General features: G+C 43.4%; 1 protein-coding gene across 6 annotated transcripts in view; it reads left to right on the plus strand.

Annotated features, from left to right (window-relative positions):
* Nucleotides 1-27658, plus strand: part of ERBIN (erbb2 interacting protein) — a 912789-nt gene that overhangs the window by 715216 nt on the left and 169915 nt on the right. For all 6 annotated transcript variants that reach the window (XM_078675167.1, XM_078675172.1, XM_078675168.1 and 3 more), the window contains 4 exons: nucleotides 6923-7052; nucleotides 11909-12024; nucleotides 20800-20869; nucleotides 21884-21983. In XM_078675167.1, coding sequence (XP_078531293.1) covers nucleotides 6923-7052; nucleotides 11909-12024; nucleotides 20800-20869; nucleotides 21884-21983 — 416 coding nt within the window. The remainder of the gene's footprint in view (nucleotides 1-6922; nucleotides 7053-11908; nucleotides 12025-20799; nucleotides 20870-21883; nucleotides 21984-27658) is intronic.

Raw genomic sequence — 27658 nt, forward strand, 5'->3', positions numbered from 1 at the left:
GAGTGACTTTGTAAAACCAAACTCATTTGCTGATGATTGGGACTTTGAAAGTATTAATAACATGATGTCTGATCTAGTGATGTCTGCTAAATTTACCAAACATGATTATTTGCAGGGTTCATCTAATTATGATAGTATGTACTGCTACAACCACTATGGTAACCATTTTTTACATAGATCAGCACAACCTAGAAATGTTTTAAATTATAATCAATGGGAACATTGTGCAACCCCTCCAAAAGGAAGCTCAAGAACCTTTTATGACAAATATTCATACTTTTCAGGGTTCAACACAAGTAATGCTGAAACATTTTATTTCAAATTGTCAAATAAGACAGGAACAAAAACCATGCTTACAAACACAAAATTGATATATTCGGACTCATTTTTTGAACAAATGAATACATTTGGTTTTGATTATTGGGACAAAAATGTTGAAGTCAAAAGTGTTTGGGGTACAAAAGAATGGCAAGTACAAGGTATAGAATCATTGTTTAGAGCCTGCATGATCCCAGAACAAATTATATTCTTGAATGAAACTATTCAACAAACTACCTGTCTTGGATTAACCAAAATCAAAGACTTAAATAAACCGTCTATTCCAAAACCAACAATGAACAGCAATAACTCTGCAGATGAAGAAATAGACGTAAACTATGTATTAAACCAAAACAGAACAAATCCTGATTGGAAACAATGGTTGATCTGGCCAACAGATACTAATAACTGTCAAGACAGATTCCTGAACAAAACACAGGGGTTCAAATTGACCAGGCCAGACCCTAGATATTCCCAAAGACAACACCCAGGGATAATCACCACCTACAGTGTGGGCAAACTCTGCCTTCAATGGCTAAAAACTTCCACACTGACAGAAATTAAGCAACACCTAACTTTACTTACTGATGGTGCTGACTTGCGTGATTTCATTATGGGACCACGCAAACAGCGTCAAAAACGCTTCATAGCAGCCTCTATATATGCAGCTTACAACGAGGCCTGGAAGATAACTCAAATTGAGACAGCATAAAGTATACGGGAAATTGACCGTATTAATTTGGAAAAATCGCTTTCTGTAGTGGACAATGGGTTAATGACTCTGTCCGCCAGAATCTTTTCATTGGACAGCATTGTGTCATCAGCAAGCGACATAATATCGCAAGACTTACTGTTGTTACAACACGGTCAGTCTCAATTGCGTTCTATTGTACAGCTTGGCTGGACGTTACAAAACCTGCGTTCAGGCTATGTGCCTTGGCGTTTAATCAACACAACGTCACTATTCACTATCTTTAACCTTACTGATAAACAGATCAGTATGGCACAGAAGGGTGCTGATTATACAATCCTGAGCATTGAGAAACTCGAGAGATTACCATTGACAATGTCAGAACGACCTGTCATTGAATGGATAATACATGGGATAATTAATATTCCGATATCTACTTTCAGGTTTCAATACTGCCAAAAATATATTCAGGCTGGCATGTACGAAAAATTGGGAAAAGGGTACATTAAGACAACATGGAACTTGCCCTATTCACATGCATGTGTCAGTAATAAAGGACAGAAAGTGTTTCTTAGTGGCAATAATTGTGCGATGTCACTAAGCGGTACACTTCTGTGTAATGGAATTAGTTTGCATGGAGCCTGTGAAGGGAACTCAAATAACCTTTCATGTCACCAGCTAGGCACACCTGCAACAGAGATAGAACCATTCTTTAAAAGACTCTATAACGGGAGTTACATTCTAATTGTGGATCGCAGATGTTGTAGTCTACTGCCCGGGGTTCCTTATCTCGTTAGTACGACTGCGAAGGTCATGTGCTGTGGACGCTTATTGTTCCCCAGCTCCTTTCCAGACAGGGAGGCAAGGGCATGGCCTCACTTGAAAATTACTTCTATTCGAGTTGATACTTTAAGCAGAATGAAAACAGTGCTTCTTCAGACGCCGACCAGGCTCATGTCATCAAAAGAAACGTATGATCTCCTAGTCGCAAGGACGACTGCAGAGATTCACTCATTGTTATCAACTAATTCCCCCATACATTTCGCAGAAATCCTGAATGAAATCTTAAATATTTCTGATACCAGTGGAGTCTCAAATGTATTTAAGACAGTATTTTCGATGGCATTAACACCATTCAAAGCCATACTGGGTATTTTTCCAGACTTCGTCCATTCGATTTTTGGAGGAGTTCCCCTCATTTTGGGACTAATTGCAGGAATCCTATTCTTAGTCCTTATATTTCGTTATGGCAAACCGTGTCACAGACAAAACACCTGTGACAAGGGAAGAAACAATCCGAGCCATTGGATACCGGGACCGGATATCAAAAATCCTGGGACTATCCCGGCTTAGAGACCTGAACATGACTTGGTTTCTTTCATTTCGGCCGATATGGCAAAGATGTGTTTTACCTGTATTAAGGTGCATGCTGTGCGGAGAAGAATGCGTGTTGGACACCTGTCTGACGCTACAATCGGATGCGCCAATGGATGCAGAAACATTGTTGGGTCCGGTAACGGCTCATGCATTGTGCTGCCCTCAACGGCTGCCAATCCTGATGACGGCATTCTTCACCACTACGATTAAGGGGTAGTGAAGATCAAGATGAAAGCAGCATCGATCAGGTACGACCTACTGTCAGCAATACTACTCAAAACGTCAATGGAGACAATCATGCACATGAATGCATGGTTACATCCTTTTCCGAGTTAGTGGAACTATCACAGGAAGCTGTTGACAGCTTTTTTAGCAGTCTCAACGATATGATGTTCTCACCAGAGCAGAAATAATGACTCTTGAACAAGCTAGCACACGGCGTTCCCGACACCTTGAATTTGGCCTTCAACTTTAATAATAAAGTAGCAAGATCGACTTTTCCTCCAGTTCACGGACAGCAATTTTTTAGCAGCCCCAAAATATTTTTTACATTTTATGGGACACTTTTCTTCTGCTTAAAGTGAGAACTATTCTTAGAGAACTAATTTCTATTTTTAGACACTTCATAGACATTAGCTGCCCGCTGGTATGTTCATAAATATTTTTTTCTCTTGAACTGTGATGAAGTGGTCTCGAACTTTTCTTCTGTATTAAGAGCCATTTCATGTGTAATTCTCATATTCGATTACTAATAATGTATACATGCGTGATTATTTTAGCATTATTCTACTGCTTGAGTGCATATAGTACATATGACTATTTTTTTTTCCTGTATGTTACATAATTTCAAAATGCATTATGTGTATTTTGGGGTGGTAAGGTATACACGATACTCTACAGTATGTTTTACTATGCCTAGATTCGTATATATGGCCATAGTTAGCGTGGAGTGGGTGTGATGTATTCCTATAGGTTCTGTATCGATCCCCCTATTCCTGACCCTATTCTGGTTAACGAGTTAACTAGCAGCCATCCCATGATGCAGAAACCGTTCTCTGATTACGCCAGACCACGGCACAGGAGCGCGTTATCTGATTAGGTCATAACGCTTGCCATCTAATTAGGCAAGCAATATTCCTCCAGCCCCTGATAAGGCATACGGAGTTCTCAAAACAAATCAAACCTATGACAACCTGGGAAAAACCCTGCGGCCATTGTTTTGATTTCACCGAGAACTTCAGTAAAAGAATGTGCTAACGACCAGCTCGTATGACATCCTTATTGACGTATCTATGTCCATCCTTACGTCAATCTCGGCACCTTACAGGTATAAATATTACCGATATTGCCTTAAGCAAACACACGCGGTGGTGACGAGACCGGAGCAGCGAGACTTGCCGAAGCCCAGCAGAGAGCGAAGCCCACTAGCTGCCCCGCCTTCCTGACGTGCTGAGAACGAGACGCTGCTTTCTCCTGCCGAGAAATCCAGCTCCGGCGCTTCCGAGCAGCCCTCGCAGGCAGCTTGGAATATCGAGACCTCAGACGAGAGATACTATCCCTCAACCATCCTAGACCTCAGGTACGGAACTGAATAACCCCTTGCAGAGAATTCTTGAATCAGTCACTTGGCAAAACAAACTTAACTTAGACTGCTACTTTCTGTCCCCGCCCACGTATTAGGCTTAGGTCAGGTACACTGGGGTAGGCGTGGTTAGAAGCACCAGTTGAGTACGATTAGTCAAATGTTTATATGTATGTATCTATTTTATCCATTTTAAACCACCATATGGCTTAGAAACCATATAAATGTTTTTACAGTATTATTTTATACTTCTGCTTTTATTGTATGCACTTTACTTAACCATAAGTATTGCAATAATATCGATTCATTTCTCTTGTACGAGAAAAGAGACTGATCAATAAATAACATCTTTTATTGAACACGCCCGTCTCTTCCTTTTCTCTACAATCTGGTGAAACTAAGAATGCACGTACTGACTGAGTAAAATAAGTTGTCTTTTGTTTTCACACAACTCTAGAGATACACTCTTGATTAGGGGAGAGCAAAGTGGTCATGTTCTATGGTTGTCAGAAACTAAATCCCTTCTTGTCTATCCAGGGAGGTTCAACTCCTCCTTGTCTATTCGAGAAAGTTTCTAGTGAACTCTGAGCTAGCTGGCAAACCCAAAACTTTAAGTCTAATATCGACAGTAGAAGACCTAGTTAACGTCTGGTCTAGGTCTATACTATTGGAGGTATTATTCCAATGCGCAGAGCCTATTGGGATAATAGGAACTACACTACAGGGTCAGTAAAACTGAGGCTAACTTATATGCAAACAGCACCCTTTCAGCCAATAATGGGGCAACAAAAAGTATTTGAAATTCTTCTGGGATTAACAGACCCGGACTGCTTAAAACAAGAACTTATAGCCTCTCAGGAACTATTTGGCGATCTGGCTGATTTATTTGATAAAAAATCAGCATGATTCTGGAGGACATAAGCATATCTGTTAAGACTGCACCTCCTGTTTTGAACTTTCTGATAATCCAGAGATACTATCCAGAGCGACTGATGATCAGAGATCCATTGAACTGTCAATCACTACGCCCACTATGACGTTAATGGGCATAGACTCAGGTTACAGTCATGACTATAGGCTCAATACATTTGACACTTTTTCGAAGTAGACCTTCCTAAATATTGCTAGGTCTAACACCTCTGGATCTCCTACCTCCAAGGATATGGAAAAAGCTGGTAGATGAGCTTGCTTTCCCTATGCTGCAGGTGTGCAACCAAACCTTGAAGACCGGTAGGGTACCACAAACCTGGAAAAAAGCAACGGACACCCTACTTTTGAAGAAATAATCAGCTGATCCTGAGGTTTTGAGTAACTATAGACCCAATTCACTACTTCCGTTCCCAGTGAATATTCTGGAGCGATAGGTGAGCAGAAGTTTCATCTCAATATCTGGAATCCCAGTCTCTCCTTGTGGATGAGCAATTTCACTTTCGACCTGGACATGGTATGAAGTCAGCCCTACTTGTAGCTTTGGACGATCTACGGATACAGGTAAACAGCAGGCAGTCGATAATCCTGTTCATGCTTGACTTCTCGGCCGCCTCTGACAAGGTAGACAATAAAATTCTGCCTTCCAGGCTAACCTCAATCGGTGTGAAAGGCACAGCACTAAACTTGGAGGAGTCCTACTTATGGACAGGTGTCAGGCTGTCTCTTTGCCCCCTACTACTCTGCTTTCAAAATGCTGTGACATAGAGTACCACAGGGCGCTGCACTCAGCCTATTATTTAACATCTGTATGAAGGCCACTCATCATTTAGATAAAGAAGCATGACATTAGTGCGGTTAATTATGCAGATGACACCCAACTGATTTTATCCCTCAAAAATAATCAAGAGGAGGCAGTAATGGCGTTCCAGAGAGGCGTGCTGGAAATGGGCAGCTGGATGAATGCAAAATCATTAAAACTCATTGGGGACAAAACAGAGTTTGTGTGCTGTTTGGCATGCAAGATTCCTTTTACTCTCCCCTCCAATTTTTGATCCATCCCACCCGGTGATGACTTACTGTAATCTGACATGGTTCGTAACTTGGGGGTCATCTTCAACAACAAGTTATCTCTGGAGACCTTCAACACTAAAGCAGCAGGCACATGATTCGCCCTATTACAATGTCTTAGAAAGGTGCTACCACTGCTGCCCACTCAAGCTAAATTGCTTGTGGTGTGTACCATCATACTCAGTAGGTTAGACTCCTGTAATGCCTTTTTACTTGGGGCCCTGGAGTATCTTTTGAATAGACTGTATAGAGTTCAAGTGCCTGCAGCGAAACTTGCCGTAAACAGACCTCGCAGATCATCAGCATCTGATGCCTTGAAAGAACTGCACTGCCTGCCATTAAAGCAGCGGATTTGGTTTAAAGCAAAGTGCATTAGGTTCAGGGCACTAAAGGGTACTGGCCCGGTACCCCTACAAAGAAGACTAAAGGGGTCTACCCCGGGACGACATCTCCGCTCCAGGCAAATTTGGTCTGCATCAATAGTTTTGGAAGGCAAGCCAAGGGAGCTGGGCCTTCTCAAGCAAAGCGGCCCAGCCAACTCTTAGAACAGCAACAGCTCTGTTACAATTTAGGAAAGATCTAATGACATGGCTCTTCCCTAAATCAATACACTAAATATTCCTCTTGATGTTTGCATGCAGCAGGGGTATATATCCACTCGCCTCGGTGCCAGGATACCAGTTTGGTGACAATTGTGCTCCACAAACGGAGTAAAAAAATAAATAAATAAGGGAAGAAAGCAAAGTCGTTTCAGGTTGTGTAACCTAAGGAAAATATCACGTTTATGGCTTACAAGAGAAATTATGGTTTACTCTCTAGAAAAAAAATTAACCAGAATTGGTTAATAAATTGTTACGATGAAAATCTACTAAAATCAAGACTTTTGTTAAAAGAAATATGTTACATTTATAGAGATGTATTTTTAGGTTTAATTAGCAATAACTCCTCATTTGTAGGCTCATATCGACAGAAGAACTGGATTGCAGTTTTAATGAGATTGAAGCTTTCCCATCATCGATTGGACAGCTTGCTAATCTGCGGACATTTGCTGCGGATCACAACTTCTTAACACAATTGCCACCAGAGGTATGTCCTTTCTGTTTTATTCTTTTCATTGTATGAGTGCTAAATAAGTTATGAACCTAACTAAAAGCTTTTTATCTATTTCCACAGTGTTACATTCTCAGTTTATGGGAGTCACTTAGCTAGGCAATCAATAGTCCCAGAAATCTTTTAAAAAATTTCAAAGCAGTGGTTCCCAAACTTTTTAGAACCATCGCCCACTTTTTCGAAGACAAATTCTCGTGACCCACCTACCCTTAATGGGCATGAGATTTTTTTAAATGTAATTAAAGCATTGTGTGGTAGCACATTGTCGTTTACAGAAAGCACATTTTCAATTGAAATGGGCACTAACTTTGCACAGACATACAGTTGTACTGATTAAACTATATAACATATGGACTTGATAATGTGTGGAAATGTGGTTTCTGTGAACATTTATCATTTGTGCATCACCAATTAAAGTGGCTTTATTTGTTTTGATCTTGTTAATCTGTGCTTTTTCAGCACACTTCAAAATTACAAAGAACGTACTTCATTTGTGCCTTTAGTTAATTTACTGGTATTTACATTGTGTGTGTTGCAAAAAAGAAAACGACACCCTAAGATTATCATATAAATCACCTTAAAAACTCCACTCACTTCACAGTCAGAAAAAGAAAACACCAATTTTATGTTAAAAGAATAAGCAGCAACTTGTCAGAAGACATAGCCTGACATTTGACCTCTGCCGGTGTAGCACTGCAAATGTGACCAGATAAACACGGATTTTACAGTCATCTTTATTTAATGCTTGAAAATCCTGACCAACCAAAAATCGTCTTAGGACCCACAGTTTGGGGAACACTGTTTAAAGTGTTCTAGTATAAAGAGCCTGCGTTATATACATTGCTCCTCATTGTGCTGGTGTTACCTTTATGGTCCCCTGCGCCTCTTCCTTTGTTCAAAATTTCAGCGATCTGCCAGTATTAAAAGCTGTGTTGTGGTCCATTTTTCACTTTCGGCACCTAATGTGTCTTTCCTTTGTGTTTTACTTTCATTAGAATTGTATATTTTTTCGGTGGCATCATGTCTTGTTCCACTTTGTTTTGTTAGTTTGCTTGTTTTGGATAATGCTTAGTGGTACCTTTTTGCACTGTTTGATCCTGGTCATGCTGGCCTTTTAGTGTCCTTTGATGTAGTTGCCTTCTGTTCACTCTGTGAGGGTGCTGCTTCAAATTTAAAGCTGATGTCACTTGGGGCGATGCAAGACGGGCCTTTACCTATCCTGTGTAACTAGCTGTGCTGCTTACGTTCTTCTGCTTGCATGTAGTTAAGAATAAGCCAGTCCTGTGATTACTACTGCGATTAATTCCATTTCTGCTAAACCTCCTCAGTATATGGTAGCTGGTCTCCGGTTCCCATCTTTGAGAGTAGTCTCTTTGCGGCTGTGATTGCCATGCCAGAAGACCATTCAAATAGTTCCTTAACTTATTTTCAATCCAAAGGTCCCTACAGCACTGACTAATATAGATGTAATACAAGCTCCTATTCAAAACATTAACATTTTTGTATATAAAAACATATTGTATCCCGTATTAATTCTTCCCATCCGGCGAGCCTAGATTTCCTCGGATTCCTCTCTTTCCTCAAGGTTGGCATCTCCAATTGGGTCTACTCTTTTCTATACTCAATGTGTTCATGGATAACAAACACACGTCTCCTGCCCTTGTAGGTGGTAAAGTGATAAGAAGAGACCAGTTGTTTATCACTCATAGGAGCTCATTCCACGGCTCAACGTGATTCAGGGTTCTCTTAAAGAACTAGGGGTAAACTGAGAAGAAGTGGCGATTCCCAGATGTTTAGGAGTGCAGTCCGCTCGAGGGATCAGTGGAGTAGTTAAGAATGCTGAGTCCTTTTATGGCAGTGGAAAATCTGATTTAAATTAGGAAGGATAAACAGATGTTCCTAGGGGAGGTTTTCGGGTGTCCATTCGAAATACAGTAAATACCAACAAAGTAGCGATTTGCTAACATTTTGATTATTTTTCCACTATTGGCACCCTTAATCCTATTTCATAAAAGAAAAGTTGGTGTAAGTCTCCAAATTGAATGCGAAGAATGCTCACATGCATCCTTATTAACACAGAGATTGGTGGCAGGAGTTTATCCACAAAGAATATTATCATCCTTTCCTGGAGGGAACTGCATTAACACCTTATAAATAACCATAATTACGGGAGTTTGAGCTTATAATTGGATGCGCACATTTATCTACAAGTACCATAGATTTAGGTGTGCTTGCCTAGGCATGTTTTGTGATTCAGATAAAAGTAGCTGTGTTTAGATCGTAGGAACGAAGTGTGGATTTTCGTATTCTATAAAATCTTTGTGATCTGGGTCCGAGTCGGTCGAAATTATTTGAGTAGGTATTCTGACGCTCTGGCCTGCATTATGGGGTGTTACGTTCGGTGTTGGAAGAGGGGAACTAATGTTGAATTCTTCGATTACTAGTGAATTTGAGATGCTTCACTTCCAAAATTCTAAGCTGCGCTTCCACCTACAAAACATTGTTTCAAGTCTATCGGATTTTTGATGACACTGTAAACCTGTGTAACAAGCTTTGGAAGATACCTTAATCATCTCTGCTGCATTATTACCTACCGGTCTCTTGAACTGCAAATGGTGTCTATCACTTTTCAAATCATATGTAAGTTTGGTAAATTTTTTTCGGTCCAGAAGGTAATTTTTCTGCAATCAGTTTACACTTACTTTATCAAGTGCGCATATTCAAGATGGAAGGAGAATGGGCCTGTATGTTCCCTCCCAACTCCATGAAACAAAGAAGCAACTATAAGGCAAGCAGCAGTTATTTCAAATTATGCATTTCAAAGAGCATCACAAAGGAGTTGTTTTTGTTTTTACACAAGGAAAGGGTAGGCACACAGCTCAATAGGGTACTGCGACTATTAACTAGCCTTGGAAGTAGAAAAAGATGGAAGGCTGTGCTGTAGCAGCATCCTTTGGCAAGGTCAATAAAAGTCATAATCTGTTATCAAGACACACAGAACAAATAGTTGAACCTTCGGATTCCAGCTCTTCTGCAGATGAGGCTATCACCGAATGCGGAGAAGTAATCAAAGCATGAGTGTCTTCTCCATGTCTGTCCTTAAGGTTTAGAGATTAGAGTTACTATAGAACCTTGCAGTCCTCAAGATGCAGCAGACGTCTATAACCAACTAACAAGATGTTGATTCAAGATTAAGTCTTCTTGCGTCTTATGTCTTTGAGCAGGCTGTCACAAAGACAGCTTGACTTCTTGATGCGGTTGTTGTAGTCAATGGGCCCTTTGTTGAAAATGTTTGATGTTTATAAGATTGTTGGAATTGTGCTACAGGGTCTTCCAGTTTGAGTTGCTATTGAGTAGTCTTGATGACAGGACAGCTTTTTCTCAGCGTAATACAAGTTGCTTTTATTGACCTTAGTTTACTTCTGCTGTTAAGACAGCAAATTTTGTCAACATGAATCTAAGTTCTATGATTAAGGCCAGTGTATAATGGAACCAAAAAGTCTTCTTTCGATACGTACCGACTCAAAATATCAGAACGCATCTCCAATGAATTAACTATGAATTCATGAGAAGTGCTATTGAAGTGATGTAGCCAGGGTTGAGACTAGGTAGGTATATAATTCAAGAAAGACATGTTATCTACATGCAAGTTCATGCTTTCTCCTATGCATATATATATATATATATATATATATATATATATATATATATATATATATATATATATATATATATATATTTGCAGTGATGTAATATTAATAGCTGTAATCTATACTTGTATTTTTACATTTGTATTAGTAATGTATCTCCTAATTGGCAACAGTCTGAAAGGTGTTTTGTTCTGCTAATATTATTAAATAAGGAAGTTCTATATTATTTGCAAGATGGTTGCATTTGTTTAAACTAGACTTGTTAACTATGTTGAGGGACCCTTATTACACATTTCCTCAAACTTAGAAGTGGCATCCAGCTTTCATAAAGACACATAGCTGATGTTAAGTAGGTTCCTGAAGGCGGGCAGTGCTTGATATGGACGGTTATGATAAATACTGCAGAAATGCAGTTCTCCAAGTATAAGAAATAAGTAAAATCTTTCCATTTATTTTACTGTATTCTTAAGGTTTTGTTTAAAAACTACTGAAAGTGGTTCCTGAGCACCATGGACTATATAAAACATTTAGACAACAAATTAGCATCAAAGAAACAAAATAGAAAAGTTTGAACATATCAGTATTAAAACAACCTAGCAACAATGCACTCATTCAACTATAAAATGAGACCCGCTAACACCCCCACCTGCTTTCTTCTGCATCCCCCTTTCCCGCCACATAGCATGCTTCAAGCCGGAAAATGACTAGGACTAGCTATGGGCTCCTGGTTATTTCTTGGCACTGGATATTCCTCTGGGTTCACAGTGCACAAATAAGTAACTAAAATGCGCGGATACTTGTCATAACACCATCTCTAAGTAGTATGGTTCTTTACACGTTGCTTCACAAGCGGCCTCTGTTCTCATTCATATTGTTGTTCTTCCTGTTTCTGTCATTAGCATTTCGGTCATTGATAATACTTCAGAAAAATGTGTATTTATGCCTCGGCATGATGTATGCTTATTGTATTATTCAGAAATAAATAATGCATACATTATTAACACTGTACCCTAACATTGCTTACAGAATTCTTACATGTAAGCAGTAATGGTGTACAAAAACGTTTCTAATGCTAGTTCTTACGTTTATGCTCTAATGAATCTGGCACAAACTATTACCGAATAGATCAGTCTGTTTTCCGGTTTAATCTTCTTTAAGCAGAATCTAATTCTTTTTTTTTAGATCGGAAATTGGAAATATGTAACAGTGCTGTTTCTGCATTCCAACAAGCTCGAAATGCTCCCTGAGGAAATGGGCGACATGCAGAGATTAAAAGTCATCAATCTAAGTGACAATAGGTTTGTGAAACTTTACGCCAATTTATTTTGATAGTTTTATATGTCAGAATATTCCTTCATCGCGCAAACAATTGTGTAGCTTAATGTTTTGATAGATTTGCTGAAGATTGTTTGCTTACAGTGCATTCTATTTGACAGGGAATTAAGTAAATGTGCGACAGAGTACAATTTTAGAATATTCGTTTTTATTAGCGTCAGTAGCGTATGAAATGTTATGATTGAACGTACAGCATATATTTCTTAATGTGTTTCCAGGTAACCATCTAACGTAATTACGCATGATGGCTATATGCTGGTCTTGAATGCTTTTGTGGGTTTTTAAAGGGTTATCAACGGATTGGGCAATACAAGTATCTCTTAAATGTGACGTTTATTAGAGATGGACAAACCTACAAAGAGCCGAGCCAGGGGATGATATTTTTGTAAATCACCGAAATGTCTTAAATTGTACCCAGTATATGTTCAAATAAGCCATATGATCGTTTATGTAACATTACGGACAGCAGCAACATAGCCAGCAGCTACATACCATAAAAGGGACAGCAGCAATGTAATATAATATAGATGCTTCATTTTACATAAAAACATAAACAGCAACTACATAACATAGAAAGCAACTAAATAACAGGCCGCTACATAGCAGAACATACCAAACAGCACCAATATAACAAAGACAGCAGCATAAAATAACATAATAAAGGCAGTAGCAGCATAGCATACAGCAGCTCCATAACACAGACAGCAATCACATAACATAACAGGGGCAATAGCAAGAAGGACATTTAGGTCCACTTTTCTTGCCGGTGTGTAATGTTGCAATGCTGTCCATGGACATAGGGATCAGTGATGTGCAGCAGGAGCAGCGGCACCGGGGGTATGGTTTTGTTTTTAAGGGGCCATGTGCACCTCAATTTTGGATGCTTTTATTGCTCAGCATTGCAGAAGAGGAGCCCATTTCCCTTGCTGTATTAGGAACCATGAATTTCTTGCTACACTGGTGCTCTCCTTCTGGATAAGAATCAGCTGCCAGATGTGCAGCCTTCAACTCGCCTTTAGTTTAGTCCTCCACCCCTAGCTTTCTGTCCACTCTCCCACTCTAGATGGGCTGTTCGAGATATAATCAATTGCAAAAAATCTATCATAGTGAATGTGCAGTAATGGATGAAGGAGCAAGGAAACTGCCGGGTTGTTTGAGTTTAATCCCATGCTGCCTGCCAGTTCCTTTAGGTAAACCTAAATGGTCCTGCTAAGGTCCATCCCTGAGTGGACTGGTCTGCCCACTGTGGTGGCGTGGATGGAGTCATCAAAATGCCTTTCCCAGAACGCAGAAAAAAAGTGGAAAACCCCAAGTTAAAAAAAAATATGTATATATTCAGAACATTTACCTTCTCCTTTTATGGTGCAACCTCAAACCAGCGTGTTTTAGGTCTTTATACTAAAAGATAAAGGTGCAAGCTTACATTAGCTTAACCATCCTAGCGGAATGATTAAAAGACAATTTGTTGTTGCCCTTAATTAGTGTCAATACAAAAAGAAAACCCTTGGTATCTGCTTCTCACTCTGTAAGCATTGGCACCACCATAACCCATAGAAGATCTTCCAAAGCAGTCTATTAGAAGCATAGTTGTTAAGATATTGGAGTGGCTGCGGGCTGCTATAAGATGTGTTCACATGCTTATGGACAGCAAGGTGACCTGTCTTCTAGACATTCAGTGTGCTCATACCACGGCACGGTGCCCAGCTGTTGTGGTCTACAGCAGGCACTTGTTATCATGAAACCAGAATACATTGTGGTCCCTCTGCAGTCAGTCCTTGTTCAGCATTACATCTTCATCCCCCACTCAAACATCTTGAAGAACAAAATTGTCCCAGGATGTGCAGTCTTGTGTTCTAGGCTGTTCGCGTAACGTTTATGCCATCCCAAGGCCTCTTCAAAGCACTGGAGGTTGTTTAACAGTGTGGATATAGCCTGTTCCTTTCTCACCAGCCCGGTTCCATGCCACCCATCTCTGGCTAGTGCCAGCTGTACCAACACCAGGCTCTATCGTTTCAAGACCTACCTGGGAAATGAGTGGTGGCACCAAGCATGGAGTTGAGCCACTTCTAGGTGCTGACTATGAGTATGCACTGACAGAATAGTGTATCAGTGAACACCCGTAACTGACTGTACCACAAGTGTGAATCAGTATAACAAACACATTTACCAACAATGTAACACAGCAGAACTAATCAGTGACTGATCACCAGCATGTGTCAGGAGATCTCCATTCACTCGATCGCAAGCATGTTCCACTAAATCACCAATCGCACCACACTTATTTGTCAGTAACATAACAAATCTCCATCTCTCTCTTACGTGCAGTGGCCCAGTTAACACAAATACAAAGCCAGTCTACTGGTTCTTTGTAACACATAACCACCTGTCTCTTTTCTTGCTCTTTTTCTCTCTCTTGCTCTCTCACATATACAGACCTAAGCCTCTCTTTTGCCCTCATAGACGAACATGTCATATCTCGCTTAGATGGTTGGATTGCTATATCTCGGCTCACAACGTTTGAAAATGGGAACTGGAAATTCTATAGTAGTCTTCTCTACATGTCACAGGTTAACACCTTCAGTGGCAGAGGTTCTGTGCACAGCTCTGCCAGGCACTTTCCTCAATGATTGCACAGACTTTGTACAAAGATCAGAGGGCCGCCTCCTTGACTTTTGTGTCCTCTGAAATATCAGAAAGTCACACTGGCTACACCTTTCTATGGCTTGTAGATAGCTATCTATACACTCGTTAATAGGGCAGTAAGGATTCCAACATGGTGGGCTGTGTTACTGAAGATATCAATGACAAATTATAAGAAGGCCAACTACTCTTCAAGAATGACAATTGTGATACTGTTGTGTTTCTATAGGTCTTGTGGATCTGGACTCCAGGGGTACACTTGGGGGATTACACTTGAATTGAATTCTGAAAAAATGGACAAAATGGTTTTAATGACCTGACTCTATCTGATTAGGTAGTAGATTCCACTCTTCATGTGATTCAAACGGAGATAGATACAGGTATGTCCATAGTTCGATGTAAGCGATGGGAGCCCTTTCAGAAGACCCAGCAAGGAATAGAATATCCTCGGTTTACCACATGTAGCTAACATTAAAGACTAACATGATTAGAGAGACAAAGGGGGTGTTCCGGATGGGGTCCTATTTCTGCCAAGTAGTTATTCAACTTGGCCCTTCCCTCTTGTGTCATTGTAGATTAGAGGAAGGAATGACAGGAGATGATTAAATTTAACCCTTCTTGATGAGTGTAATCATTTTTACTCAGCTAGGAGTGCATCCATGCTGGCTTGATTGCTGCAGTTATCAAGCCAGGCCAAATCCAGAAACTTAGTAGTGCACTATTTGCTTCTTCGGTGATGTGTTCAGCATTCATCAGAGCTTCCAGGAGTAGTAGTGTCTCCCAGGCTAGTTTGATTTGCTGTCCGAGACTCATGACCAGCCGATCCAATGTGTCCTGCCTAGCTGGAGAGCTGTCGCATCAGATCGTTGGGTCTTACAATTTTTTAAACCAACTAGTCCCCACCTTCCATCAGATTCTCCACCTTTTATTTCTCCCACACTAGAGTGATTTTGGCAGACCATGCCACTATCTTTATGCAAGAAGTCAGTCTCCTATGGACAAAAGTGCCATTGAGTGGGTGCTGGCTTTGGAGAGGGATAAAAGGTGCCATTCGTGCTACTTTCTCCTCCCAGGGATGAGTCAAGACCTCACTCTGGCTCAGATGTTCTCTGCTCAGGAACCTGGGGACGGAACAGTGCCCTAGACTTGCAGGATTCATAGTTTCTTACACCCGTCCTGCAGTCTCATATACGTTACTTGTGGTTCATGGTGGGGTTGAAACATTTCCAATTCACTGTGCTGCCCTACAGTCTTACCACAGCCCCTCTGGGGCTTATGAACGTGATGGTAGTTGTAGCTTGTCTTTGCAGTTAGTGGATACATGTATTCTCATACTTCAACAACTGGCTACTCAAGGCGGGTTTGTCGCAGTTAGTCACAGACCACCTCCGGACAATGGCTGAGTTCTTGATCTCCTTGGGATTTTCCATCTATGAGCTGTAATCCCATACACGTACAAAGAGAATTCCATTTGATAGGGCTATCATGGGCACTGTAGTGTTTAAGGCCTTTCTAACTCTGCATTTAGCCCTTGAAATCCAGCATAGTATATCAATCTTCTAGGCTCAGTTCTTCTTTTTAAAGAGGATGGTTCTGAGCTTTTTGGGGCTCCTGGCCTCATGCATCCTCCTAGTCCAATGTGATGGATGCCACATGCAGACCCTGCAATCGAGCCTAAGGTTTCACTTGGCCCAGCACTGGAATTTCCTCTCTGATGGTTTGCAGATCTCACAAGAGTCGACTCAAGACCTCCTATGGTGGCAGAGAAACACCAACATGTCCTGCAAATGGCCACTGTCCTTTCCTCACCCAGACTTCAAGGTTGTGATTTACACACCACTAGTAAGGTGACTGGGCCATCTAGCGTGGCGGAGATCAGAGGAAATCTGGCCCCCAGCGTAGAGCCAGTTCCACATCATTCTTTTGGAGCTTTGGGTGGTCAGTTTAGCTGGGAAAGCCTTCTACCGACCATCATAGGAAGACTGGTACAGGTTTCAATGGACAATATGACTGCCATGTGGTAGTGCAACAAGCAAGGTGGAGTAAGTTCCAGGATCCTTTGCCAGCAGGCTTTACGTGTCTGGAGGCGGTTGTAGGAGCAGAAGATATTTCTAGTAACTAACCACCTAGTGGTGTACCTACTTGCCAGGGCGTATGAGCTGGACAGACATTGGCTAGCAGACCTTGAGTGGCTACTCAATCACCGGGTGGCACAGGGAATCTTCTGTTAGTGGGAAGTGCCCTGGCTAGATCTGTTCATCGCAGTGAAATGCAGTGTCAAAGCTTTTGTGAACTAGCCTTCCAACCAAACCCCAGTCTGTTTACATGGGCACTTCCAGGTCACAAAAGATCCCTGTCACATATGGAGTACCCCATTGTACCATGCTGTCTTATGTCATCTTGAACCTTTACATGGAGGTGCTTGGTACTCAACTAACAGATAACAGGATCAAGATTCACCGGTATGCGAATGATACACAACTCTACATGACAGTCTCTTCAGCTTCAAACATCCAACACTGCTTGCACATGCCCCTAACCTGGATGTCCAGCGCCTACCTGAAGCTCAGCCCATCCAAGACAGAAACCCTATTATTTGCCAAGAAAAGCAAACATGATAAAGTACAAACCTGGCCCATTAGTTGCCAAGAAGAGCAAACATGATAAAGTGCAAACCTGGCCCATTGACATGAACCGTGACCGCTTCAAACCCCAACTCTCACTGAATGCCAAATCACTTTGACTCACCGTGGGCACAAGCCTTTCCTCAAGGGACACTTTGCCCAAAAAACACAAAGATGGCCTTGTATCAGCTCTCTTTTTTTTAAAAAAAAAGGTCAAATTGTTTCTTCCAGAAAGCGACTTCAGAAATGTTGTTAGAGCCCTTTTACTCCTACGTCTGGATAGTGATAATGACCTACTGGTCCTCTCAAAAGTCACACTGGCGCCCCTCATGGGCTTCCTATATGCTGCGGCTCGTCTCATCCAGGGCCTGAAGAAATATGATCACATAACCCCCCACACTGATGAAACCTCATTGGATCCCCTTGCCGACCCACACCATCTTCAAAACCAGCTGCATCATTTACTAAGTCATCACAAATACCACCTCCACTTATCTTGCAGACAAGCTCACCATCTCGGGGGGTTCTTGGCACTTCCGTAGCCAGGACACCATTAAAGTGCAGGCTAAAAAGTGTAAAAAAAAAAAATTTCAAACAAGACAAAAGGCCTTTTCCATCTATACACCTAGGATCTGGAACAACCTCCCTGTATCCATCAGGACCACCCCAACACTGCTGCAATTTAGGATAGAGTTGAAGACTCACCTTTTTAACCCTTTCACTGCGGCGGCTATTCCGCCGCAGTGCTAAGGGGCGGGGGGGGGGCCGCGCGGCGCTCCCACACTGGTGACGGAACCGCTCCGTCACGCCCCTCGGGTGAGCTGTGCTTGTGACGGAACGGTTCCGTCACGGCCCCGCCCGCTCAATAGAAGGCTCAGCGCAGGCGCGGAATTCGGGCCGTGACGGAACCGTTCCGTCACCAGCACAGCCCACCCGAGGGGCGTGATGGAACGGTTCCGTCACAAGCATGGGAGGGGTTAAAGAACAGCTCATCACAATACATTAATCATTCACAGCTCAGCTTTCTCTCATGTTACTTGCAGACTTTAAGCTTACATACATAGTGGACTTTCCTTTAAAAAGGTAATGGAGAGACTCATTCTGTCTGAGATGCGACATTGGTTTCCTGTACACTGTCGCTCCTGCCTTGAGTTCAGAGGAAAGCGAGTACTGAGCAGGGCCATGTCATCTTTATAGTCTTGGACTGGGATAGGAAAGTTTGGTACCAAAAGTGCCTGAGCATTTACCCTCTGATCCGCAAACCTTTTGGGAGGTTGTATCTCAGTAACAGTGGTGGGTCAAGTACACCATTCTCAACAACCTACATATCCAGGTGTGGAGATTGAGCGACGGTATCTAAATTATTTTGACTTGCCACCCAAAGTGGTTATGTGATCCTTAAAGCCAGACCCCTGCCCACAAAGTTCATCTATGCTGGGCACTGTGAAAAGTTTGTGGCCTGGTGTGGGGTACGTCACCCAGCCACTCGGCAGGCAGAGTTCCCTGATGTATTGTTTATTTTGTCTCTGGCCCAACAAAGCCGTGCAGTGTGCACAATTAATGACTACTTGTCTGCACCTTTGGTCTTTTTATGTTTGCCTTACCAACCCTCTCTCCTTAAATCATCCTTTGTGCTGCGTTTTCTGACGTATATATTCCTTTTAAAACCATTTGTCATGACTCAGTGGGACTGATGCTGATTATGTGCACACCATTCGAGACTATGCACAGTTGGTCACTTCGGCTTCTGACAATTAACAGTCTTTTTTATCACCATTACTTCTGCCCACTAAGTGAGTGAACTACAAGTGCTTTCCATGCAACCTCTCTACACCCCTTTCTTTCCAGACATATTGATGCCATGGAATCAGGCTACCTTCCATGTCAATGGTTCAGCCTGCCAACAGAGGAGAGGTTCCACTAGTTTGTAGTTGTGTAGATGAACAGCTGTTAGTGGGGTACACTAGGATCAACAAAGATAAGGCTGTGCAAAAGAATGGAAAGTCCTCAGCCTCTGTAAGCTGGCTAAGAAGGAACCCCCGGGAAGGCCTGGGATCTAATTCCACCGGCGCCATGGCCTCTGTTATGGTATTTACAGGGTGGGGTGGGCGGGTGCCAATTCTTGGTAACTGCCAAGATTTGACATGGGCTTTGTTACTCATAATTCCAGAAACACTACTGCATTGCAGCCAGGGTCAGAGGGAGGGGCATTTTACTCACTTGTTGCTGCAAGATTTGCTAATCTGAGTCCCCTTCTCAGACCTACCGCCTTGGGGAGTCACCGCTGTGGTATCTATTCTAAAAGTGAGGCATCTGCAGTTGGATGTATCGATCCAGAGAATAGGTTTCTTGCCTTCTATAGTGTTCTTTGTGGTGAATACTCTCACTCTTACTCTCTTACTCTCTCACTCTTACTCACTTCCCTCTCACCTCCTCATTATGAGAGCGGACACCTGTATGTCAAAATCAGGGCCACAGGAATTATGCGATTGTGAGGCTTCAGCGATTTTTGCATAATTGTGGATTTGCTTAATGTACTACATAATCCATCATCTGCCACATATTCTGCAGATTTTAGCAAAAAAATGTGGGTTCTAGCTCAAATGGTTCAAAAGTTACTAAAACGCAGCTACACGTTTTGCCGCGCAGGGGAAGGCCCACTGCACAGGTTAACTGTTCACCTATCTGTACCTTATTACTATAATTGAGTGTTAAACTGATACTAATGAGGTTCATCTAATGCCCAGACTGAGCTAACAAGTTGAAAACGACAAAATAATTAAGTAATGCTATCACAAAATGTGGTGCATAATGCTGCATAATTTTCCTTTTCTTGCAGCATAATTGACCCAATTCAGTTGTATAATTTGACCCTCCTCTGCGGCATAATTCCCATGCCCCCTGATCATAGTAAGGTACCAGGATAGATTTTGACTAACTGTATAACTTGCAGATTATTCCAGGTGTACCAATATTAAGGTGCAGAAAGAAAACGATTAGGAAACAGACGTCAGTTTGCAGGTGTTCGCTTACATGTTGCTCCACTCCGTCACTTCCAGGGCGGTGTAATGCCATGGCAGAGCCATATGGCGCCACCTGCTGGCTTGCGGGCAGCATAGGTAATAAAAATCAGATCCAGTTTGTTTTTTGGGAATATTCCAAAAGTTATTAATCTTGGGTTAGAGTGAGTATTCATCAGAAAGACCATTACTGAATAAAGTAACGTGTTTTTTAGTACCGTTCGTTTCAACGACGCCCTAGAAAACTCTAAAACAGATGAATATCACAACAGAAAAATGTGATATGAGAATATTCTCATGTCCAACAACTGATGTTTTAAAAATGTGGCTCTGTTAAGCATCTCTTGCAGTCTCGACACTGATGTGTTCTTATATTTGCAAGTGCAGCGTGAGGCTTAACACTTAAGTGGATTGCATTTTTTTAAATTCTAAACTCCAATTTTGTTGTTCTCAGGCTGAAGAATTTGCCCTTTAGCTTCACAAAGCTGCAACAGCTGACTGCTATGTGGTTGTCCGACAATCAGGTGGGTGTTTTGTCTGTATCTTTGTAAAATCTCAGTTATTTCGCCCCAGTTCAGTGTTCCTCTCTGTTAAACTCTATGCCTTGCTTGTGATGTCTGAGGGGCATATGTAGGTAATTTCCATTTTGCGACTCTCAAATAGCGATTTTTAAGGAATCGCTATTTGAGAATTGCAAAATGGAATGTAGGTAATAAATCATTAGCGAATCTCTAAAATTCCTTAATTGCGATTAGCAAACTGCGAATCGCAATTAAGGAATGAGTGTCCCATTTATTCCTATGGGCCAAGAGGAATGAATGGGGATACATTCTCAAATTGCGATTTTCTATGAGAAAATCACAATTTGAGAATCGCAATTTCAAGGGTGCCAGGGTGTCCAAAGGACACCTGTTGCACCCCTGGAATGTGCCTTTAAGTACATGTGGCGCACATACATGCCCTAAGGGCATGTCTGTGCGCCACATGGCACTTTGAATAAAAAAAAATGCATTTTGACAGGAAATCGCAAAATACCATCTACTTGGAGTAGGTGGTATTTTGCGCTTCCTAAAGCCAAAATCGCAATTCGCGAGGCACCCCTACATAGCATTTTAGGAATCGCAAAATTGCGATTCCTTAAATTCTTGAGCAAAATAAGGAATCGCAATTTTTGCGATTCCTTATTTAGCTATGTGGCCCATACATACCAAAACGCCGTTTGCGATTCGCAAACCGCGACATTCTGTGAATTCTGGTGTTTGCGAATCGCAAACGGCTTCCTACATATGCCCCTGAATTTTCGAAGTAGTCGCAAATTGAAATTTATATAGTAACAATAAATGTAGAAATGTTTGTGTTGTAGAATAGATGCAGCTTGTGAGTCGGGCACAGTACTGTGAACTCGGCTCTTCCATAGCTGCTAGTTGTAGTTCCAGGAGTAGACCCAGGCACCGAGTAGCGCTCGTGAATCATGTAAATTCTTGAGACTATGTTCTCCCATGTAAGATGTTTAATCATGCGCTTTCCCTTTTTTTTAGTCAAAGCCGCTCATCCCCCTGCAAAAGGAAGTGGACTCGGAGACACAGAAAACTGTGCTCACAAACTACATGTTCCCCCAGCAACCGAGGACAGAGGACGGTAGGAGTAATCTCTTTAATGACAAAATGTCTGAACCGTGCATTGGCCGTCCAAAGTGGTGGCCGCTCAAGCCAGACCCTAAAGAATGGGCTTTTGTCACAGAACCTCAATTTCTATAGGTTTTAGACGTCAAAGGCCCGGCTATTCAAAATGGACGTCTCAGGAATGTGAGAAATCTTTTCTTTTTTTTAATAGAATTTTGTTAGTCTTTTAGAGGGAAACTTCAAAGCGTAGTGGATGACTGCTCAGGTTCAAAAACGTCTCGTGGTTGGCAGCTCTCTGGTTGCATGCCTTTGGTTCATTGGGTTAGACCCTGTCACTGGAAATAATTCTTAGAGAGTAGTTGATTCTAGTTTTTCTGAAAATCGGGCACTTTAAGATGAACTGCTGGCTAGATCAGTCTTCAGAATGAAAGCTCCAGCCAGCAGACCTTGCCGAGGCTGTTCGTTTATTGATTTTAGTTCCTGTAATCTTTTAATAGCTCCCCTCTCTCAGCAGCGTCATCGGACCTGGTATGATAAAAAAAGGCGAAATTGAGTACCGAAGCATTTTCTTTGCATTTTCTCCTCCTTTCGCGGTCTATTACATTTAACACTTTCATGCTGCCCCTGGTAATCTCAATCACATGCGGTCTTGCATAATCAAAAACACACATCATCTTTCATAACTGATCCAGTTTGCTTTTAGAAATGCTACGATGAAACAGCCATGTGCCTGTTAACTTAGTTGTGCATTAACTCTACTGTGGCCTTGCCTAGCTCCTTTAACTCCCTGCAGAATCGATCCCCCCGGCTTCCTTGTCTGACGCCCGAATGACCACCAGCGGAATCCTGTGCAAAAACTACCAGGAGGGAATGGACAGATGCAAGAATCATACACTGCAGCGCACTCCAAGTACCTCAGGGTTAAAGAATGACACTTGCTTCGTTCAGCAAAACAGACCAACAGAACTTAGAATGAATGTGTCAGGCAGGTAGCCAGGCCCAGCAGCGGAGAAGGACCTATACTTGAACCTTGAATGGTCATTCAGTCGGTAGACTGTTACCAGGGTGAATCCACGCGGGAGTCCCACTGTTGACAGCAGGGGATCAGAGTACTGGTTCTGGGCACAGTACTCTGGCCACCTCTATCTGTTGCCGCTTTGTTCTCTGTGCCAGGGCTGGGGCCAGGTTTTCCTACTTGCTCAGCACAATGGGATCCTGGAGTCACGGTTTTGGGCGCTCGATTATGCAACCGAGACCAAATTCAGTGACTTAGCGGTGTTTTGATGTCTGGTCCACCTCCTACCTGAAACGTTCATGTGAAACTTCTCCAATATTACGAGGCATCAAAATTCTCTGCGACGCTCCACCAGCTCCATGATGTAGCGGTGAGCTGCCCTGGGGGGGGGGGGTCGCCTTATATCCCCCTTTTTCCTCTTTTCGTCATTGCACTTGGAAAGGGGGGGAAAGGAAGGGGGTGCCCCTGATTGGGGGATCCGTACCCTTGCCTGGCCCCCCTATTGGTCCGGGGACCTAGCACCACTCAAGTGCGTGCTTTGCCGCGCAGCACTTCCTGGCGGCGTGAACCAGTATGGTCTGGGACTACCGACCACCCCCTCCCCGCCAAGCAACCACCACAACAATACGCTAAGTAACTTAGGCAGGCGAAGAGTTTCTTTGGAAGGCGGGGGGGTCTCAGGACCCCAGGCCGTATTTATTAAAATATGAAAACAAATTAAAATTGTTAAAATAAACATTATTTACACAATCATTAATATGCAAAATTCTGACATTAGATTTACATCAACGTAGACAGGTATGAAGGGCTAACCTTAACAAATGTCTAATACAGCGTGTTCCTAACCGAATCTAATATCCTACGTATGAATTTTGCATCCTAACAATTATTGGGCCTACGGCAAGGTCGTTGACCGGTGTCAGATCCTTATTACCAGCTACGCCCTCACGTATGAGTGCGCATGCGCAACAGGGCCCGGTTACCGGGAGAGTACGTACCTCTCCTGGTTACCCCGTACGCTCCGTGAACTCCATTAAACCAAAGAGGAGGGCCCTTTCACTCGCGCCACTTTATGACATCATAGTGTATGTGCGGGGTGGCTATCAGCCCAAGGAAAGCGTTACTCCCTCCCCCGCACCCTTCCGACCAAGCGGATATCCTGCCCCTGAAGTTCTAGGAGAGACCATTGGCCCCTCCCCCTGGGCGACCCCCATTCGAGAATGGTGCCGCCACCTAAGGACCTTAAATTGCTGCTCACCGATCATGACCTTACCGCCACAGGCCAGCATAGTTGACCGACTATCTGGCCCCCCCAACCCTCCTACACTGAAAGGTCATACCTACCTCGCGAAACCTTCTAACCATGCTAGTATGTTCCTTGTGAATAAGTGATTGCCTGCCTCGGTCAAGTGGACCACATCATGCAAGTAAAAGTGATCCCCCCAGATGTACCCATGTGGAATACTCTGTAAGTGTGGTGTCCTGAACAGCTTCTCTATCTTGTTGTTGACTCTCTTTACCGAGTGGTTCAACGCCCTAACTGACTCCGCCCCTCTCCACTGCAGTCTAGGTATTAACTGAGACCACACTATGGTGCAACCCGGGAGCACCTTCGCCAGCCAACCCGCCGCCGCGATAATCTCTTCTAATAGGACCCTTCTGCCCAGTGTCACTAAGTCATTCCCCCCAAGATGCAAGATGACAATTGAGGGCGGCGGGGTGTGTCTGTCGAGTAAGTCGGAAACGAAGCTCCTCAGTTGATTTAGGCAGAGCCCCCCCTACCATGAAATGAGACCTGACAACCCCTGCTCTCTGCCCTCGGTACACAATCACCTGCAAAGAAAATTGGCTTAGCTTGTCTCACATAAGAGTGACCAACAACCCATACTACATGCGTCCTCCTCCTGTCGTCTTGCCACGTTGCTGTTGATCGTATTTGTTGAGGTAACAGTTTCCGCCCTGCGTCACAGGTCCAAGACTCTGAAAGGAAACAGACAACAAGGCAGGTGTCAGGTTGATTCGTCAGAACTTACAACATGTGCAGCCGCACATAGCACTTATAAGCGTTGGAAGACCATCTCCCAATCCTCTTTACACTGGTGGCATGCAAACCTCTCGCTGTTGCCTCAGTGGCTGCACCTATTCGGAAAGAATGTGTCCCAAATTCCTTGGGATCAAGCCCTGCCTTGGCGATTGCCATTGCTAAAACTCTTTGGAACTGAAACCTGGTCAATGGGGTACCATCCGCGTGCATTAACAATGACCCCATTGCCCGGCCACCCGTTGCCTGAGGTATGCCTCCACATGTGACACCGGGCAGCATGGGTTAGTTGGTGCCCGGTGTAGTACCAAGCTATCACCCCTGGCCTCCTGATCAGTTTTTGATTTCCGTACAGTTAACCAGATTGAATCATTCCTTAACATGAGGTCTTCCAGCTGCAGCCCACCCAACCTGTCCAGTTTGTTGTTGGCCACCAGTTCACTTACCCGCAATGCCCCATAAAAGGCCAAAGCAAATGCAGCTCTAAATAGGAGTACTTCCCCTGGAGAGCTACATGTGTCAGATAAAGCATCCAACACCCGGGACAACCGTTCCAAACCTATAGGCCGTCTGTAATCAGTGGTGCTTGCCTGTAGGCGTCGCCACCCCTTCAATACTTTCCGCACTAAAACCTGTTTGTGGGGGCCCTGACACATTTTAACTGTGCAAAGAAAGAGACGGCCGCTTTGTGTCTGCTAGCTGTCGCCGCCGAGTGCCCCTCTCCGTGCAGTGCGTTCATGTATGAGTTAAAATTCACTTCCTGCGCCCACTTTACTTCCCATGCTTGTCCTAAGAAATTGCAATAAGACATGAACGCCCCTTCGTAAGCTGTCCTGGGTGCTCAACTGACTGCCACGAGGTTCTGTAGTTGGGGGCACCAATTTGCCAAAGTGTTGCTGGGAAGTGTGCTGGTGAAGCTTCTGCCGCAGGCAAGTGTTCCCTGAATAGCTGCATCTTAAAGCGAGAAAGGGCGTCAGCCGCGTTATTCAAGACCCCTGGGACATGTCTGGCCTTAAATTGCACATTCAATTTCAAGCATCGTAACACAATTTCTTTTATGAGGCGGAGTATAAACTTACACCGCGCTGCCTGTTGGTTGATGCATTCGACTACAGTCATGTTGTCTGACCAGAATATCACTGATTGGTTGGACAACTGCTCAGGCCAGACAGTTAATGCGACCCATATTGGGAAGAGCTCGAGAAAACCAATGTTTGCCGTCAAACTGCTTTCTTCCCACCACTCCGGACACCTTTGTGCCACCCATTTGTTGCCAAGCATGGCGCCAAAACCTACACTGCCAGCAGCATCGGTCCATAGACCTAAGTCCGCCGACGTGGCCACAGCACACCACTCTGCCATTGAAATTCTCCAGGAATGCCATCCATATTCGCATGTCCTGGCGCACCTCAACTGACAGCCTGGTGCGATGATGCTTGTCCCGCAGGCCTTTCATGGCCTGCGCGATTGAGCGGGAAAATGGGCGAGCCATAGGTATCACTCTTAATGCAAAATTCAACTGACCAACAGTCTGTTGCAGCTGTTACAATATGACCTTCTCTTTCACTAAACATTGCTGTAAGGCTGTTCTGAATTTCACAATCTTTTCCTTGGGTAACCTGAAACAACCCTCCACAGAATCCAGTTCGATGCCCAAGAATTCCAAACATGTAGACGGACCCACTGTTTTTCCTGGCGCCAGCGGGACCCCAAAAGCCCGCATGAGCATGCAAAATTTCTGCAATGCCCACACACACTCCTGAAAACCCGCTGCCCCCAGCAAAAGGAAGTCGTCCAGGTAATGCATTACATGTTGGTGCCCTGTTGCCTGTCTCATTACCCATTCTAGAAATGAGCTGAATGTCTCAAAGTATGCACATGACACGGAGCAACCCATGGGCATACACATATCCATATAGTATTTGTCCCCAAAGGAAAAACCCAGCAGGTGTTGGTCCAAAGGATGTACTGGCAGTAGTCGGAAAGCTGATTCAACATCCGATTTCGCCAACAATGCCCCGGGACCCAGAACTGTCAACATCTCTACCGCCTGGTCAAACGACGCATACTTGACGCTGCAGATGCCCTCATCGATTGCATCATTCAAAGATGCTCCCCTAGGTGCTGAGAGGTTGCGTATGAGTCTGAATTCGCCCTTTTCTTTCTTCTGGACCACCCCCAGAGGTGAGCAAACAAAATCAGGTACTGGGATGTCATTGAAAGGACCCACTACCCTACCGAGGCGTAGCTCCTTCAAGATTTTGGACGCCACCACCCCAGGGTTGTGTCTAACTGACAACTGATTCCTACACTCTGGTGTCCCGGTGTACCCCCCCCCCCCTCTGCTGGAATCCGAAAACCATGTGTGAAACCTTCTTGCAGCATCCTTGCGGAGGCATGATCTGGGTACCTGTTCAGCCAAGGGATCATAGCCAGGACATCGATGGGGGAGTGTGCGACTTGTAGGCATCCACCACTAATCCTGTTTCCTCTTCCCCCTGTTGCCTGAAGTACTACCCTTTGAACGGCATGCTGTTTCTGGGTGAGATGAGTGGCCGCATATGTAGCATGCATGTCTGACTTTGCAGGTTCCCGCTGCCCTTTTGCATGTGCGCCTATTAAAATCCCAACACAC

The sequence above is a fragment of the Lissotriton helveticus genome, chromosome 2_1, assembly GCF_964261635.1.
Source record: "Lissotriton helveticus chromosome 2_1, aLisHel1.1, whole genome shotgun sequence".
In the NCBI taxonomy this organism is placed as follows: domain Eukaryota; kingdom Metazoa; phylum Chordata; class Amphibia; order Caudata; family Salamandridae; genus Lissotriton; species Lissotriton helveticus.